The 17,772-nt window shown below is 50.9% G+C and overlaps 1 protein-coding gene across 2 annotated transcripts in view; it reads left to right on the forward strand.

Annotated features, from left to right (window-relative positions):
• Positions 1–412: 412 nt before the first annotated feature.
• Positions 413–17,772, forward strand: part of ITPKB (inositol-trisphosphate 3-kinase B) — a 68,901-nt gene continuing 51,541 nt past the window's right edge. Inside the window, exons 1-2 of one of the 2 annotated variants that reach the window (XM_030499740.1) lie at positions 413–709; positions 2,035–3,112. In XM_030499740.1, coding sequence (XP_030355600.1) covers positions 2,198–3,112 — 915 coding nt within the window. In that variant the 5' untranslated portion in view covers positions 413–709; positions 2,035–2,197. Of the gene's footprint in view, positions 710–2,033; positions 3,113–17,772 lie in introns of those variants that run through there. The other variant, XM_030499741.1, reaches the window with a different exon arrangement.

Consider the following 17,772-nt stretch of genomic DNA (forward strand, 5'->3'; position numbering starts at 1 on the left):
AAGGGCTGCGCTGCTCCGTGCCTTCGAGCCGGGCGCCTGCGGAGCCGGCGGCCGTTAGCTCCGCGTTCCGGGGATGCGGGTGGAACGGGGTGCGAAGGCGGGATGCGGGAAGGGGGAAGCTGGGGGGATGCCAGGCGGGGGGGGGATACCCCCACCCCGGGACCGGCCGGGGCTGGAAAACAGCTTCGTGTGTCTTTAACCCACAGCGGCCAACACGCGGCGGCGGCGGTGTGGGGTTTTTTTTTTTCTCTCTTAGTTAACAATGGAAACTTTTTTTTTTTCTCAGTATTTCCCTGCAGCCGAGCGAGCAGAGAGAGAAAAAAAAAGAAACTTGTTCCGCTGAGTTCAACCCCAGACAGGCTCACAACTTCCTTCCTGCTCCCCTACCCCCTCCCTCCGCTCTCCTCCTCCTCCTCCTCGCCGCTCCTCTCCCTCTCCTCCTTCTCCTCCTCCTCCTCCTCTCTCCGCCTTTCCAGCCGCACCGGGAGCGGGCGCCGGGGCCGCAGCGCGGACCTGGCCGGAGCGCGGAGCCACCCGCGCAGCCGGAGCGCGGAGCGGGAGAACCCGGCGTCCCCCGGCCCGTTCGCTGCCCCGCGGGGCGAGGAAACCCGGCTGGACCCGCGGAGCGAGCCCCGCGCCCGCGGAGATGGGTCCCGCTGCGCCCCGCGGCCGGCGGCGGCACTAAGGGAGGCGCGGACCCTGCTCCCAGGTAAGCGGCGGGGGGGACGACATACGGGACGGGGACGTGGCCAACCTCTCGGCCGGGGCACCCTGGAGCTGCCGCCCCGGGGAGGAGAAAGGGGCGAGGTGGGGCCGGGCGGAGGGGCAGGGGGGTGCCCCGGGGCGGAGGGGGGTGTCCCACACCCAGTATCTGGCTGAGCAGCTTGTGCCGGTGCTCGCTTTGCTGGGCGCGTTGCAGTGCCGGGGATCCCTGCAAAGAGTGGGTGTCCGCACTGCCCGGGCTCTGCTGAGCCGCACGCTGCCCCCAGCAGTGCCTGGGGTGATGGGGAGCCTTTTGGTAACTGCGGGCTGTGCTGAGACCTGTGGGCATTTACCTGCGAGGAGTTGCGCAGGGGGATGCACAGGGGTACCCCTGACAGCATCGCACGCGTGTGCTGCCAAAGACATCTACACCCATAGCCAGAGGTAGCACGCGTGTGCGTAAACATGCCTGCACGCTCATGTAGGCAGCGTGTTTGGGTAGACCTCGTGAGTTCTCGTGCTCCAGCATGGGATGGGGGTTGCAGCTCCAGTGGCATGTGGAGCAGACGGACGTGAAGGAAGGTGCACTGAAGTGCAGAGGGGCACGGAGAGCCAGCTACAGAAGTCGAGTCTCTCACATGCTTACACACAGACACACACAGAACAGGGCAGACACCACCACACATCTCTGTGTGGGGTCTGGCTGTGACTTGGAGGCGGGTGCAGCGAAGGCAGACGTGCACAGGGAGGCATGTTTAGGCAGGGCACGCGTGAAGATGTGCAAAGCCGTGTTGTTGCACATGGCGAGTTATGGCAGTGGTGGAGACGTGGTCCCACACCATAGAAAACTGCAAGCAGGGGACATTCATGTGTGTCACTGAGCAGAAATCCATGCTGGAGACTTGATCTCAGTCAGAGGTGACAAACTGGAAGGTGGCGAATGGGAGCTGTTTGGAGTTTTTCCCTTCTTTCAGCTCACACCAGTTGACCACAACTCCCAATTTCTGTTGTGGGAACAGCTGCTGATCGTGTGTCCTCTCCGACGCTGGTGCTGCAGCTGCCTCCACAGGCAACCTGGAGAGAAGGCAGGGAAGGCAGGAAAAGGGGGAAACAGCCCCAGACTTGATTTCCCCTTGGCTCAAACCCTTCTGATAACCAGGCTGGGCCATGTCCCCAGGGGTGGCACACTGGGGATGCAGGAAGGTGTGTGCAGGGACTGGAGGGGGGGCACACAGGAAGGGAAGAGTCCGGCCAGCTGTGTGCACAGCTGGAGGGTGAGCTTAAGGGGGGTGCAGAGCTATTCTCACTGCTTCCCTCTCTCTCCCTCCCCAGCCGCCCTGTTTTATGGAGCTGCAGGCCGCGGCCAGCCCAGCTCCCCTGCTTCCTCCCAGTGATGCTGCTGGTCCTGGCGTGGAAAGACCCTCGGCAGCCCCAAGGAGCCTGAGCGCCGAGGCGGCAGCGGCGGCGGCCCCCCTGTGCGCCCCAGCTGACTACTATGGCCGTGTACTGCTATGCACTCAATAGCTTGGTGATGATGAATAGCAACAGCGAGGTGACAAGCAGCAGGAGCAAGACGCCGCCTCCTCCAGGACAAGTGCTGCCCAGGGGCCCGGAGACACCCGGCAGCTGCCGCCCGCTCCCCGTCTTCAGCCCGGCCCCCGGGTCGCCCCGCTCCCCGCACCGTGGCCCTGCTTTCCTCTTCCCACCCATTGAGGAGCCCCCGCGTCAGCCGGGCAGCCCCAGGGGACGGCGTGGCAGCCGGGGCGAGGAGGGGCAGCCAGGACCCCCCATGGCACGGCAACTTCAGCGGGAGCTGCACAATGTCCAGGTGAACCAGAAAGTGGGGCTCTTCGAGGCACAAATCCAAGCGCACAGCTCTGCTGCCCAGCCGCCACGGAGCCCCCGGCCATCCCGATCCCGACCTGCCAGCCCCACGGTGCCAATGGTGGGACTTGGAAGTGGATCCCAGCCACAAGCCTATGAGAAAAGTGAGGCCCCTGATGTTGGTGGGGTGCAAGTCTGGCGGAGCGCTGCAGAGCCCTCGGGGAGGTCGGTGGTGATCCCGACTGTAGGGCTGGCAGCAGGCAGCAGCCCCCTGGAGCCATCAGGGCCTGCGCCACGGCAAGGTGAGGTAGTGGTGGCCCCCACAGGACATGAAGGCCAGTGCCCAGCCATCAGCGGGAGCATCCCCGCTGTCATTGTCACGGACCTGGGGGGCCCGGAGGAGGAGGCGGGCGCCGTGCCCCCCGGCAGCCTGCCCGTCCGGAAGCTGTCGTCATCCTCAGCCTCTTCCACGGGCTTCTCCTCATCCTGGGAAGAGTCTGAGGAGGACATCTCCAGCGACCCCGAGCGCACCCTGGACCAGACACCAGCCTTCCTGCAGACCCTGGACCAGCAGAAGCCCCGGGTGGTGAGTGTTGCACCAGCACTGGGGAGGTGGGGCGAGGGCTGGCAGCATCCCCGCTTGCAGGCAGAGCTGCGGCGGGAGGGCAGAGGTCTGTCGATGCAGAGGTCTGCAGAGAAACTTTCCATTTGCTCAGCGGCATTTGATTTCGCTCACATGAAAAGCTGATCCCTGTTCCCAGTCTGAAAATTCCCTGCTGGCAGGAGAGAGCATCTGTACCCATCCCACTGTGCACGGTCCTTGCGAGGCTTCCCCGGTGCTGCATGCTGCCTGCTGGTGCGCTTAACATGCACCCACAGACTGCAGCCTTCTGCTGACATGTGGTTAGGAGCCTCAGCTTTCCGTCAGCACAGCTTCCCTGGGTGCTGGAGGTTTCCCATGGTTTACATGAGCCTAAAGGGAGAATTTATTTCCTCCTTGGAGTCAAAACTGTGTGGGCCAACTGCCTGTTAAAGTTTATACTGATGCCCATCATCACAGTGTCCATATGCCTTTCACGTGGAAGCAAAAATTTCTAGAATTTCTGGTAATTCCCCCTTTTGAAGAACACTTTTTGCTGTGGCATATCTTATATTTTAGGCAAGTGTATTTTTATTTGGTATTTACATTAAGCTCATTTGTTCCTGGATCTTTGCTGTGGGGCTGGTTGGGAGGTTTCAGGTGAGAGAAAGCAGCAGTGTCGTATCACCCTTAGAGCAGAAAGGTCTCCTCAGAGAGAAGGGCTTTGATGTGCTTTCCAAAGGCAGACACTCCTGGGATTTCTTGTGTCACCTGGGGAGTTCATTCCACGTCTGAACGCTCTGCCCTGAGCTGTCACACCATTTATCCGGAGGGCTGAAGCACTGTGCAGGCTGCGCATCACGAGGTTCTCCCACCAGCACGTGGGCTCTCCCATCCTCTGGCTGTGAGACGTTACACTGATTTGAGCTCAGCTCTGGAGCCTCACTCTGACAACCCCTGAAAAATGCAGGACAACCCACTGGCGCCTTGATCTTAGAGTTTGATAAAGGCCCATCAACTTGCAGTGGTGTGGGTTCGCTGTGTTTAACTTCCCATAGACACATGACAGGGAAGCTCTTGCTAAGCTCAATGACACGAGGAAGATGAGAGCAAGGAAATATCTAAGTAAAGGGAAGGTATCAAACTCATGAAGAACTGACAGACTGTGGTTTGTAAAACACTCGGCAGGCTGAAATAAATACCTTTACTTTCCTATTTGTTTTGTCCTGTTCCAAGAACTCGGGCTCAGTTCTGCTCAGGATGGAGAAGCAGTTGAGTAAAAGCACTCTTAATGAAGTTACAAGTCTGTGGCTCATCGTCTTTGCAGACAGTTTTGTATCTTGGGGCTCTTGCCTGATGAATCAGCTTGCTCCCTTTGGGAGCTGCTACAATCACTCTGCTGATTAAGTTCTGCTGGTTTTGTGTGCATGAGCTGTAGTAATCTCTGCTCTATTCTCCATACTAATGACTGTTCCTACTGCCAGATCCCACTCACTGATTTGCTGCTGAAAACAGTTCGCTGATGGGCAAAATCATGCCTGACGCTCTTGTGGAAAGCTTCCTGGAGCCTCAAGCTGACTCTGCACAGCCTCCCATGGCCTCCAGTGAGCTCAGCCAGGCTGGTGGCTCGGCAGAGAACAGGCAAGGCTTGTTTGTATTGTCAAAAGGCCTGGATCAGAGCGAGCTCAGATCAGGTCTAAGATCAGAGTAACTCTGCTGGGCTCAGTGGGACTACTCCAGGCTAGATGAGATGAAGATCTGGTCCAAAATATGTCAGGCAGCCTGAGGAGGTGCACTTGGTTTTGTGTTTCAGTGCTGGAGCCCTCTCAGCAGGAGCAGCTGGGCTAATTTACACAAAGTGATACTTTGTGCTGGGCTCCACAGGTCCTGTGCAGGGCTGATCACTGGCTTTTGGTGGGTTATAGTGAGCTTCTCAGCAGGATTGTGCACCAGTGCCCAGTAATTCAAGGCTGATTCATATACATAACACCCAACTTTGTGTACCAGTTGGCAGCATCTTCTAAATCCATAAAGACAGCAGAAGACAGCTACTGAAGCAGTCTCAGGTTGCACACTCATTTGTTTTCATGAGCTCACTATTTCCTTTTAACAACGCACAGGGTCTGGAAACGAGTTGTGTAATGAGGGAGAATGTGTGAGAAGCTCTCTCTGCCAGTCATGCTTTTCCATCAAAACAGATCCTGGGAGACCGCAACTGACAGAAACCAACATCATGGGTCGGGGTTGAGTAGATAAACGCTGGGCAGGTAGGGAGTCCTTCCTGTCTGCACCAGGAAGGTGCTGCTGGCACAGGGGACGGCTCTGGTACCTGGAGGAGAGGTAATGACAAGCGACAGGAAGGCATTTCTTGCTGCAGATATGGTCTGTGCTCCATATCTCACATAGCATGTTTACAGGTTTGATAAACAGCAGACTTGCTTCTGCCCTTCCTTTCTGGAGGCCATCTGGCTAAGCAAATCTGTTAGGGATGTCCGGCTGTCTATTGCAGTTCCTCCTGGCGTCCCCAGGAAGCGGGCAGGTCCCTCCGGCTGGCACGGACTCATCCTCCATTTGTTCTGCAGGTAGGAAACTTCATTTGTGGTTGGGCCTGCAAATTGGCCAGTGAGAAATGACATTGCCTGGCGAAAGGGAGGGAGGTTCTGTGGCCACTATTTTGGACACGGTGACCTGGAGCAGCTCTGTGGCTGATACGGGCTCTGCCTTTGTTTATTGGAATGGTTTAACTCAGTGCATTGCCTGTCCCTGGAGTGCACTGGTGCCCAGTGGGCTGTGCAGCACTGGGAAACAGTGGCCCTGCCATGATGACAGCAGGCTTGTGAGCTTGTGCTCAGTAAGAGCAATCTGACATTTTGCTGTTGTCTCATTGCAAGTCCACTTAAGGTCTGAGTAAACCTCCACGTAAGGGCTTTTGCAGCTGTGGCTTTCCCCGGGCTGCGGGCTGCTGCTGGAGAAACCCCACGCTTGTTTATTGATGCTTGCAAGGTTTCAAAGACACTTGAGCCGATGACACTTCGCAGGCTGTGTGGGAGGGGTGGCCTGTCCAGGCAGCACGTTGGGATGGGGACATTGTGGTTTGACAGTGCTGCCAAGCAGCGCCTGCTGTGTGCCCGCTGTGACAGTGACATGGGCAGTTTGGGGAAGGAGCAGGTGCCTCTGCTCACCCACTGCCCAAGCCAAGGGCACACAGTGGCTGTTGGGAGATGCCTGTCTCCATCTTGGCAAATCTCATGCTGAGAGAGGACTTCTCCCCTCCTGGCTGGTCACACAGGTTGGGAGCGTAGGGGACTGAGAACGTGCTCCCCTGTCTCAGGCTCCATGTGGCACAGGCAGCCTGAGGCAGCAGCCCTGCTCCTAAGGGGGATTTTACACCCTGAGTCCCGTTCTAGCTGTGACTCCCTTTGACTTCAATGGGAAAATACAAGTCTATGAGTTTTGCTGATCCTGGGGAACCCTGTTTGCTCCTTCCAAGGAAGAGCTGATAGACCAAGGTGTGCTTAGCAGCAGGAGGCTTGGCTTGGAAGCTCGCTGTGCCCCTTAAGCAAAAGATATTCCGATGCTGGTCATTACAGTGAGTCGTCCTCATCCTAAATCCCCTGGTTGGTCAACTCCTCAGCAGCTAGACACAAAGCAACAGACACATGGGGGGAAAGGCAGAAATTGTGCAAGTGCATACTATAGCAAAACGACATGTCAAGGGGAAAAAACCACCCTCCTGGAAAACCAGTGCAAGACAGTGCAGTGTTCTTCCTCCCGGCTTTCCCACAGCTGCTGTGGAAACACAAGGACTTACGGCAGAACAGCAGTCAGGCGACTCTGGGTAGATTGTGAAACCTCTGCTGCTTTCAACAGGCAGAGCAGCTTGCTCAGAGCAAGAGGCTTCCCTTAACCTGTGCAAAATAGCAAGAGCTTTTGGAAAAAGCTAATGGTTGCTGCTGACAGGCGACTTTTTAATTGATTTATTTCTTTGACTCACAATGGCTGTAACGCATTTCTGAAAGGAGCCGAGTTCAGAAGGGGTTAGTGTCAGCCAAGGGCCTGTGGGACCCTTGCTTGTTTCTCTTTGACCTGTTCCAAGGCATAAGCTGACAACAGTGCTCCCGATTTGTTCCTATAAAAATCAGTCAAATTAAACACACTTTCATTCCCATTCCTAGCTGTCACCATGATCAGGAAGTCTCCGTGTAACAGAAACCATGACCACATGGCTATGGTGATGCATGCAAGCCCCGTGAATGTATATCTTTATGCTGGCTGTGTTTATGTATTCTACTCCTTCCTCCCACCATATTTGTCTTAAAAGCTACTAAGCTTATGAGCTTGTGAGTGGTATCACCAATTTAGTATCAATATAATGTCTAGCACGTTAGGGCCCTGCTTGCTTGCTCTGAAGAGTGACTGTTACTGTACTAATGCATATCATTGACCAGGGAAAATGCTTGGCATGCTAGGTAAGCTACCAGAGGATGGAGCTTCCTTCAGCCCTGCTGTGGGAAGACTAGAAGGAAGAGGAGAATGAGGTGGACACCCCTGTGTTTCCACTGTTGGAACCCCACACTCAGCAGACTGAAAGCACAGTGTCTTTTGTCTGCTGGGACGAGATCAGGACCCTCTGGTGCTTGATGGGCTGGGCAGAGCTTCAGGCTCCTTGCAGATGGAGGCTGAGCACTCCAAGGAGTTCACAAAGCACCACTCTCTATTTGGTAGCTTATCTCCTACCTACTCATGTGGCCTTCTTGGGAAATAAGCAGCTTTTTTATGAGCTTCCACCCACAGAGGCTAAGGGAAGATGCTGCCGTTACCCAATGAGAGACATACAGTGCTATTTCAAGTCCATTTTCATCAGCACTTTGAAGTTCATTGGGAAGGGTTTCTTCTGTGCTCACATTCTCCATGATTGACAGCACAGGAATTACATGGCACGTAGCAGATCCTTTTCACAGAGGGACTTACTTGCTAGCACAGCTGCCGTCTCTTGCGTATTTTGTTTCTCAAGCAATTTCACACTGAAAGCATTCATAAAAAGTGGGGGAAAAAAGCCCAAAGCATTTCCGAGGTGCAGGAAGAACAAACATTAAGCCCATCATCCAAACAGCCAGGTTTCTTCCCTTTCTGATGGGAATGGCAGGATATCAGGAGCTTGCCTAGGTGGACCCTTTGGGTGTTAAGCTGAATGTCTGCAGAGTGAAGACCCTGGATCAGTGGAAACTTAACAGTTTTGTCTTTACCTTCTTAGAGCCTTGCAATGACAAAACCCAAACAAGGCATCGTCAGCACCTGTCTCATGTTTTCCATATTATTTCTATAATGTGTTAGGACAGATTTGCATGCGAAGAAAATATTAGCCCAGCACTGAGCTCTCGCATGCCATGCACTGACTGAGAGCCAGTGCTGAGCTCATGTTTTCTTTACATGTAAATCTGTTCTAACTCACTAGAGAAATAATGGCAGCTCTGTGTGATGTTAAATGTCACTTTGGCTAAGATTAGTCTTCTGTAATGGTTAGAGATTATTTTGTTTATACCAGTAGGTAAATTTGTGCAGTAAATTTGTCCTGCTTTCTTCCAATGAAGCCCAGCCAAGCTTTCTAAGAAAGATATGTTAATATTTAACAGACAGTGAAAACTAAATGTTAACATTTTCAAATCTCTGAGTAACTTTGCAGCCTAATCTCTTATTCTCAAGTGTGACTTTTTGGACAATAGGTCATTTGAAATGGCCCTTTTATGGAAGTCATCTTGCTTAGCCTCGTTGGATGTCTCCTTAGGATAAGTCTCCTCCTGAGGCACCTTTCTTCTCTGATGAGATCTTGAGGACTAGCCCAGAAGTGTGCTTAAGACAAAGGAATGTGTTTCTAAAGTCCTCATGGATGTCTTCTATAAACTTTATCAGAATGTCATTCTTATCCAGCTCCATAAAAAGCCAGGTCATGCATAACCTGCACAACAGCTACAAGTGGTTCAGGAGGCTGCTTCAGTCTGAGCTCTACCAGCTTCAAAAGCAAGTGCCTCTGATTTGGCTGATTTTAAATCAGTGTTCAGGCAGCAAAGTGTGTGATCTGCTGTGTAACAGGGGTGATCACCCAGCAGTGCCTTTCAGCATGAGCTGGTGTGAGTATGTGCAGAAGCTCAGGGTCTCCGGCCGCAAGCTTCAGCCCAAGTGTGTGTGCCATGAATGCACTCCGAATTGGTGCAAGCTTTTGGAAAATGTAGATTGCAGCTTCATCTTTCCCAGCCACGTTGGAGTTCACCACCACAGGCTGCACGCCTGTGGAGATCCTCACTGCAATAGTCAGCCATGGGTTGCGTTGACTGAGTGCTGCTGTTTCCTGACCTTACTTTCTCAGAGAGAGGCAATATTGGAGTCTGAAGCTGCTGTAAGCTGCTAAGACCCATAGTAGCCTCTTCCCTCTCACAATATTCTTTTCAATGTGATCATACAATTCAGCCATGAGGAGAAAGAAGTGAGTTTTTTATAGTAAAGAACATTCTTTTCATTAATGACGTGGAAGAAGAGGCAGCCCAGTAGAAGGAATTCAATTCTTCCTTTCAGATCTAAGATTTATTGCTGGCCAAAACACAAGGATTGCTTTTGGAAGGAGATCTAGGGGGTAAAACAACAAGTGCTCAGCACTTACAGCTTCTTCTTGTAGGCAGTACAGTGTATTATCTGATCAGTAGTACACAACAGGAACTGCATTAGTATTCAGCACCGTTGTGGTTTTAAGTAATAGTAAAACATCCCTCGTCTCCCTGAAAGACATATATGGGCTCTGGAGTAACGTACTGATGGACATTTTAATGGGCTTCATTCAAAGGGTAGAATCAGATTGTCTCTTCACTGTTGAATTCACACATCTGCTTTGGAGAGAGGTCAGCACCTGCAGCTGCCGTGGTGTGGACCTCGTTGAATTGATGTGAGTTTTGCCTAGGGTTTCATCTTTGGCTTCTGGGCTTTCATCCTTGACTTTTAAGTCTTGTGTTTGAGGTCTTGGAAAATAGTGCTCTTGGGCTGTGTGAAGCAGGTCTCAGCCTTGCAGTCTTCACTGCCACGGAACTCCCTGCCGCTGGAATGCTTTGGGCTTTGCCTGAATGAAGACCAATGTGTCAATACCAAGAGTAACCAGCACAATGTCTTGGGAGGATGGCTCCGCCAGGGAGCAGGCCCAACCCTCTGCCCCCCGTCGGTGTGTGCAGAAGGGGACAGCAGAAACGCAGCACCGAGTGGAAGTTAGCAGAGGGCTAAACAACGGCAGCGCCTACCTTCAGCATCACCTCCTTCTCCTCCCCCTTCGCTTCCTGTCCCTTTGCCCTTGCTTGGGCAATTCATCTGCAGCAAGATAGAATCAAAGAACCCTCTTCCTTTGCTAAACAATTCGCTCCTTTTGTTAGGGTCAGATAAAATGCTGATAAAAGCTATTGTAGCTCCACCGAAGCCAGCAGGAGCGTGCTGCAGATTTGGTCCTTGATATTTTGCACCTTGCTCCCCCCTGCATGTATCCAGTTACATCTCGAGGTAAATCCAGCATTATACTGAATTAATGGACCAGAGACGTGGTCCCCATGGGGGTTTTGCCTGTTGGAAGGTGCAGCGCTGCAGAGCCTCTGGGGACAGGAGTTCTGTAAAGGGAAGGATCTGCAGGGTGACTTCTTGGAAAGTGCATTTTAGGGTTGGGTGTTTGTTTTCTTGGTCCTTGCTAAACAATCTCCAGTCCCTGCTGCTCGGGAAGAGGGCAGAGCAGAGCCCGGCCTCCAGCTCACCGCTGAGCCCTGTTTGCTGCAGCTGCACTTTGAGAAGGCATTCTGGGGAGGTGTAGGAATTGCTTTTATCCCAGTGAGCTAAACACATTCAAAACATTTTCATTGAACGGGTATTTAAATGCAGTGGCTGAGGGAGCCCTCAAAAGAGAGAAGGTGGGGTGACGAGGAGGGGCAGGGCTGAGGAGGAGGTGAGCAGGCTCCTTCTCACCATGTGGGCCATAGCAATTGCTCTGCTGGCAGCCACAAGCCCCATTACATGTCCAGGGGCATCCTCCCACTGCAAGCAAGGTACAGAGCAACCGGGGGAGAATTAGCAACACGTCCAATTGTAATAAGGTTGCTATTATGGGTAATATATATTTAACGCTCTGCAGGGACCATTCAAACCTGCATCTGTAGGAAGGGGAAAAAAGTCAGGTTTGCATTTTTGGCAGCCTGCAGATCAGAGAGTCCAATCTGCAATCACTCCTGGTATGTTTTATGTGGGTGGGTTTTGTTAAGTTACAGGCAAAGTTATTGCACCCCTAGGCTACTCACATTAAACGCTTCTCCAATTTTAGCAACATTCTTTCCAGGCTCAGCTACATTTGTTTTTATCTTCTCTATGGCAATTGATGATCTAAGTCTAAAATGTATAACTCCACAGGATCTCCTGTTATATATTTCTTCCACAGCTGTAGCTGAATCAGGACAGTATAATCCAATGACATGTTGTAATGCCTAAAGTTTTCTTTAAAACATTCCATATTAAAGGAGTCAACAAAGTTTACATATCCAAAGTAATAAGTTTATACAATAATAGCGACAAATCCCAAACCAGGATTATATCTTGAAAGCGTTTGGGTTTTTTTTTCCTCCTATCTTCTCTGGTCTGCCTAAGGTCTGTTTGTAGAAAACTCAACAGGAGAGATAAAAGATGCTGAGACAAACAACTTAATCCCCTAATAATGTCAAGTGGAAAATCCAACGACAGATTGGCAAGGAACTCAAGTAACTGCTGCAAAGTGGCCCTTGCTGAGGACTACAGAACTGGTTAAAAGGCTGAGCTTGGGATATAATTAGAGATGAGCCTGAATCAGTGCCCAGAGGTTCAGACATTTATTTGAACTCTGAAATGGAGCCCAATTCCTTTTTATTTTTTAATCCATGCCTGCATAGCATCAGCTTAGCTCCATGGAGGCCAGTTCAGCATCACCTCATAGCTCACGCTGCCCTTGGTCCTCACACAGAGTGGCCATGAAAGGCCCAGGGTGGTATTTCCACCTCTGGGTGCTGTTGCAGATGGGAGCATGGGATCCTGCCCAGGTAGGTGCCTGTCACACAGCACGAGAAGAAGGAGAACAGGGCACCGCTTGCTGGCACCACACTGGCCTCTGAGTCCCACCATCTCATCCTGCTCTTGCCAGTGCCTGGCACACACTGCATCCCAATGCAGCAACCCCCATTCCTGCTGCTTAGGGCAGTGTCGGGCTGCCAGTAATAGATACACCTGGAAAGTAAGGCATGTGGTCACAGAAGTAGGAGGCCCTCAGAAATGCAATTGCCAAGCAGCTTCAGAAAGAGCCTGTTAATTATTATCTCCTTGGAGCTGTATTTACTTAGAGCTGACAGCCCTTCACCCTAGGGTTTCGTGGTAGGAATGTCTTACTGGGGTGGAGACCAGGGCGTCCAGAAAGGAAACAAAGGAAAGAGATTTTAGAACTGTGTCTTATCTCTGTCCACCTGAATTACGGTTGTATTTTAAAAGAATATATGAAACCCATTGTTTGAAAAAACCCTGACGAGTGTCCTCTCCCAGCTCCATTGTTTTCATGTTCTCCTAGGAATTTGTATATAAAATGTTCCCAATCCAGTTTATCTCTCCCTGCTTGACAAATCCTGTATTTCCCTTCCGTACTTTTAGCCGAGTGGGAACTAACCTTGATCTTTTCGCAACGTGAACAGAATTGCCTGGTCGGATGTCACATTCCCACCCTCACACACAAACAAGATGTACCACCACTGAAAATAATCTCTGGGAAGCTCATACATTCAAGATGAACTTCTGGAAAAGCAGCTCTGAACTGAACCAGACCCTCTCCCAGAGGGAGGGAGCAACTAATGTTGTTTGGCTCTAATGGAAACCCCCTTGCACAGCAGGTTAAAACAAACAGTCTGAGGCCAGGGCTGTAGCTCAGCTCCTCCACCATTAGGAGCCCCTCATCTGTGTCTCATCTTGAAGAGAAAGGACTTGGCCTCTCTCCTCAAGGTCCCTGTTCTCTCATGTTGCCCTTTGTTGCTGGAATGGCTTTTCAAGCCAAGGAAGCATGGGAGTCCAGGTGGTCACAAGTGACCATAACGTTGACCATGTGCTGCACTGGTAATGAGAGAGAAATGCAGAGGTAGCACGATGCCACCTTGTCTGTTCTTGTCTGTCCCTGTATTGTACAGCCTAACCAGCTCTCATATTTGGTCTTTGAGCTTCTGGGCAGCTTAAAGGCAGTTCCAGATCCCAGGTTTGTTCCTGTGGATGGGAACCCTTCCCAGAAGGGAGAAATCTCAGAGGAGCCTGTTTAATATAGGCTGATCTCATGCTTGAGCATACGCAGGAGTTGACCTTTCAGCACTGAAATAAGAAGTGATGGGAATAGAATAAATCACAGCCTTGAAAGAAAAGCCAAGCAGCTCAGACTTGCACCTCAGGAGAAGGAGTCAAGGTGAGGAGGATGAGAGCTGCAGAGGGGCCGAACGACAGGTTCACAAAGCCATCTTTCAGCAGTGGATTTGGCGGACCTTTGCAGAGTAAGCCTGCAGAGGAAAGGCTATTGAGATGTGAAACTGAGATATAAGGTGATGAGCCCTGGAGGTGAGTTTTAGTCGGGTGGCTAGGTTGGAAAGACCTCTGTTATCCTGAAAAAATCTGCAAGGTTTACAGATAGGTTGGATGCGAGGACTGAAAGGGATCCAAGTTTTCCACTTGCTAAAAGTTTCAGGGTAGGAGCAAAACACTCCCAAGTGAGAGTGGTAACATTTACACTCACGTCGCAAAGGCAGAAATTGTTCTACAAACTGCCAGGCTGCAAAGAACCAAGCCTGTATATTGCATTGCAAGCCTCAGAGCTGTCATGTTGCCATTGAAACCAAAGCCAAAATTCCCATAAACTTGATAGGAGGCAGCTCCAAGCCCTGCCATGGTACATCCCCTTAACCTTCAGGGGCCTGGCGTTGAGTGCAAGGTTTTTCCAAGAGAACCAAAACTCAGAGCACTCCCCTAACATCCAGAAGCCACAGCCCAATGAGGAACTTCCTCTGTGTGGTGGCTTCTGCTGGAGCCTGCTTCCCTGACAGCCTCAGGAGAGGCGTTTTCAGGGCAGCCACCACGGAGAGTCAGGCTGATCTGTGCCACAGAGCCCATCCCTGCCTGCAGAGATGCTGGCTTTGCCCTCCCAACCCACTCTTCCTCTGAACCATCTGTGGTGTATCCCCAGGGCAGTCGGACCCGCAGCCCCATCCATCAGACCCTGGCAGGACAGAAGATTGTAGGAGCTGGCTGGAGCTGGAGGAGCAGTTTTTTGGCAGAGAGGAGATTTTCCAGCAAATGTCAAGGGGGAGGGGGAGTCAAAATGATTCACAAATTCAGACACATTTTCTGAATAGTTCTGGCCTAGAAAAAAAATACAGAGGTGGGGGAAGAGGGAGGGAAGTTAAAAATAGCCATGCGTGTCATTCTGACACTTTCAGAATGAACTGTTTCATTTTGGGAATGGTTTGTTTATGTTTTGCAAGCATTTCAAATGTAGATTTGATTCAAAATGGCATTTTTTTTTTCACTTCTAAGTTGACCTCCCTGCTAAAACATGTTGCAAGAAGAAAAGAGAGAAGGTTTTTTAGTACTTACATAACCCGAAATAAAACACCTCCTTTTGCTCTGGCTCCAAATGAGACATTTCAGAGTTTTCCTTCCACAGCCCTACAATTTTAGCTGCGTTCAGCCCAACCTGAACATCTCCTCTCCCCTAGTGCTTTTCTGGTTGAGCTCTGATATAGACAAATCCATACTCCATCCAGCTCCCAACCTTTAAGTCTAATGCCATGGAGCAAGCACTTTAATCTGAGGTCAACCACATGTTGCTGTGATTCAAACTGAAACCTGTGGTATCAAATGAAGAAGAGCTGTAGGGTTTGTAGATAACTGGCAGCTTCTCCGGAGGATGCAGTGTCGAACCTCAGTTAGAAAAATAACTCAAACTCCTGGGGCCCTCAGATCTGATCTAGAAATCTTCAGAGGAGCTGCAGACTTTCACTCCCCCCACACTCACACCGCTCTCAGTCAACTGATTCATTAAAGGGAAACGAGCAAACAGCCAGTAATTACTTTGCTGTAGCCAAAACGTGCCGCAGAGTTTCCCCAGGCAGAGGGGAAGGAAAACACACATTTGCTGTACGATGACGTTGTCAAGTTTACTCTTCCTCAGTTTTCTGCCTGGTTGTGCCATTTCCTCAGGGGGAGTCCATCCCTCGGTGTCTGGGGAGGAGCCTTCCTTGCTGAGATTTACCTTGAGTGTCTTCTGAGCCCCTTTCCTGTGTGCCTTGGAAGGGTTAGGGCACAAAAGGAGGAGAAAAAAGATGCCACGGTGTGGGATGGCAGAATTTGTAGCAGCAGCCCCGCTTGGGCAGGGGCCATAGGAAAGACCTCTTCCATTCCTGGGAAGACCCTGGAGGTTACCTGCAATAGGAAGGTTTGTAAGTATTTTTCTGGCCCGCTGTAATTTTAGTGTTACTGAAGGGGAAGATCTTATGGTGTGGACAGGATACGGATGCTTTTAACATCGAGATGTAGAGGCGAGGCGCTGGCTGTGCTCCCTGCTGGCCCAGGCACCCATGGGAGCTGCAAGGGCTCTGCACTTACTCTTAAGTTGTAGGTCCCCCTGCAATGGGGCTGATTAGTGCCTGCAACAGGACAAGGAATAGAGGCCACAGTGCATGTACCAGCTCTGCAGCTCCCTCGACCATGCACTTACTGTTAAAACACTGCCAACTCAAGCTCTCCCCAAAACAATGGGGATTGCCTTAAAAACCACCGAATGTTTCAGAGTTTATTTGGAACTGCTGTGTTTATTTGATTGTTTTCCTAGTTTTTATGCCTTTAACTCGCACTCAGGACAACTTTTCAGGCTTTTCTCTGCAAGCCAGAAGGCTAGAAATGTACTTTATTTTTAAAGATGGAAGCTTGGAGTCTCAGCCACCTGATGGCAAGGGCTGGGGGCTGTGAGAACAAGGCAGAGCTCACGCTAAAACTGCAGGAGTGGGCAAATGGACTATTGAAATAGCTGCTTCTCCTGGTTGAGAAATGAAGTGAATGGAAAGAAAGGCCAGAAGGGCAGAGCATGTAACACACGGAGAACGCCAGCTCTCCCTCCCTGCCCCAGCCAAAACAAAAAGCCCATACACAACCAAAATGAAATCAGCCTTCCTGTTTGGGCATGAGGCCTGGGATGGCAGGTGGCATCCGACTCTCGCAGCTCTGCCGAAATCCAAGCTCAGCTCCCAGGGGAAATATGGAGCTAGGGGCACAGATAGAGATACGAGCAGTCACCAGTGAACAGGGACCATACAAACAGCACATGGAGGCTCACACCATTTCCCTGTCCATTTTAGTTTGAAAACTAATCACTTCTTCTACAGATAAAGGTGATTCAGAGATTTTTGGCTCAGGCAGCTGCCAGGAGATGGGAAAACAGCTCTAAGGATATTAAACTTATAGTGGGGAGGCAGCGCAGAACCAGCGCTCCAGTGCAGATTGTAAGATTTAGCAAAAATCTCAACTTTCCAACTAAACAATTGCATTTGGACAATGATCTATGGGCACGTAGTGACAGGACCTGGGGGAATGGCTTTAAACTGACAGAGGGGAGATTGAGATTAGACATTAGGAAGAAATTCTTCCCTGTGAGGGTGCTGAGGTGCTGGCACAGGGTGCCCAGAGAAGCTGTGGCTGCCCCATCCCTGGCAGTGTTCAAGGCCAGGTTGGACACAGGGGCTTGGAGCAACCTGCTCTAGTGGAAGGTGTCCCTGCCCGTGGCAGGGGGTTGGAACTGGATGAGCTTTAAGTTCCCTTCCAACCCAAACCATTCTGTGATTCTATGATTCTTAGGCTGACAGTGCTCAGAAAATACCAGACAGGGTTGTTGAGCTGTCCTATGCCACCTTGTCATTGAATGGTGCAGAGGTGCTGTGTGAAGTGACACCAGGTGTTCTCTAGCAGCAACAAGGGTATTTGGATTTCAGTTTACTCTCATTGGATATGCTGACACGTTCTCCAGTTTGCCTCTTGAATTAAGATGCTGCAGTGTTCACTTCTCTCCTTTCCAGCTGCTGAGGTATGTGTCTTTGCTTCTCCAGGGGGAAGGAGGCGAGATGATCTTGAGGTCCTTTCCAACCCTAACTATTCTATGATTCTAGGATTCCTCTTTTGAGCTTGCCCTTAAAGCTATGACATGTTTAAAGGGAATTCATCCCTAAAGCAAAGGCATGGATGTTGGGTGTATCCCTCTTCCTGTTGGTGGGCTGTGCACTTTTCCCGGGTGCTTCATCCGCAGGGTTAACTTCATGGAAATCACACCAGGAGGGCAAAGCTTGTGTACAACATGCAGATGGTCATCTGGAGAGCAGCTGCCTTTGGAAAACTAGCTAAAACTACTGTTGGCGTAACAAACAGAGTATTTCCAGGATATAAAATTAAGGGAGGAAAACAGCTTTACTGGCTATTGTCAGAAAACAGAGGCTTGCATAATAACAGCAACATTTTCCATACACTATGCAATTAAGTTACTTGCTTGGGAATTAAATTGTAAGTCAGTTTAGACAGCGTGGCCAGCTGTAACATAACACACGGTTACAACACACATA

The sequence above is a fragment of the Strigops habroptila genome, chromosome 10 (assembly GCF_004027225.2).
Source record: "Strigops habroptila isolate Jane chromosome 10, bStrHab1.2.pri, whole genome shotgun sequence".
NCBI classification, from domain to species: Eukaryota; Metazoa; Chordata; class Aves; order Psittaciformes; family Psittacidae; genus Strigops; species Strigops habroptila.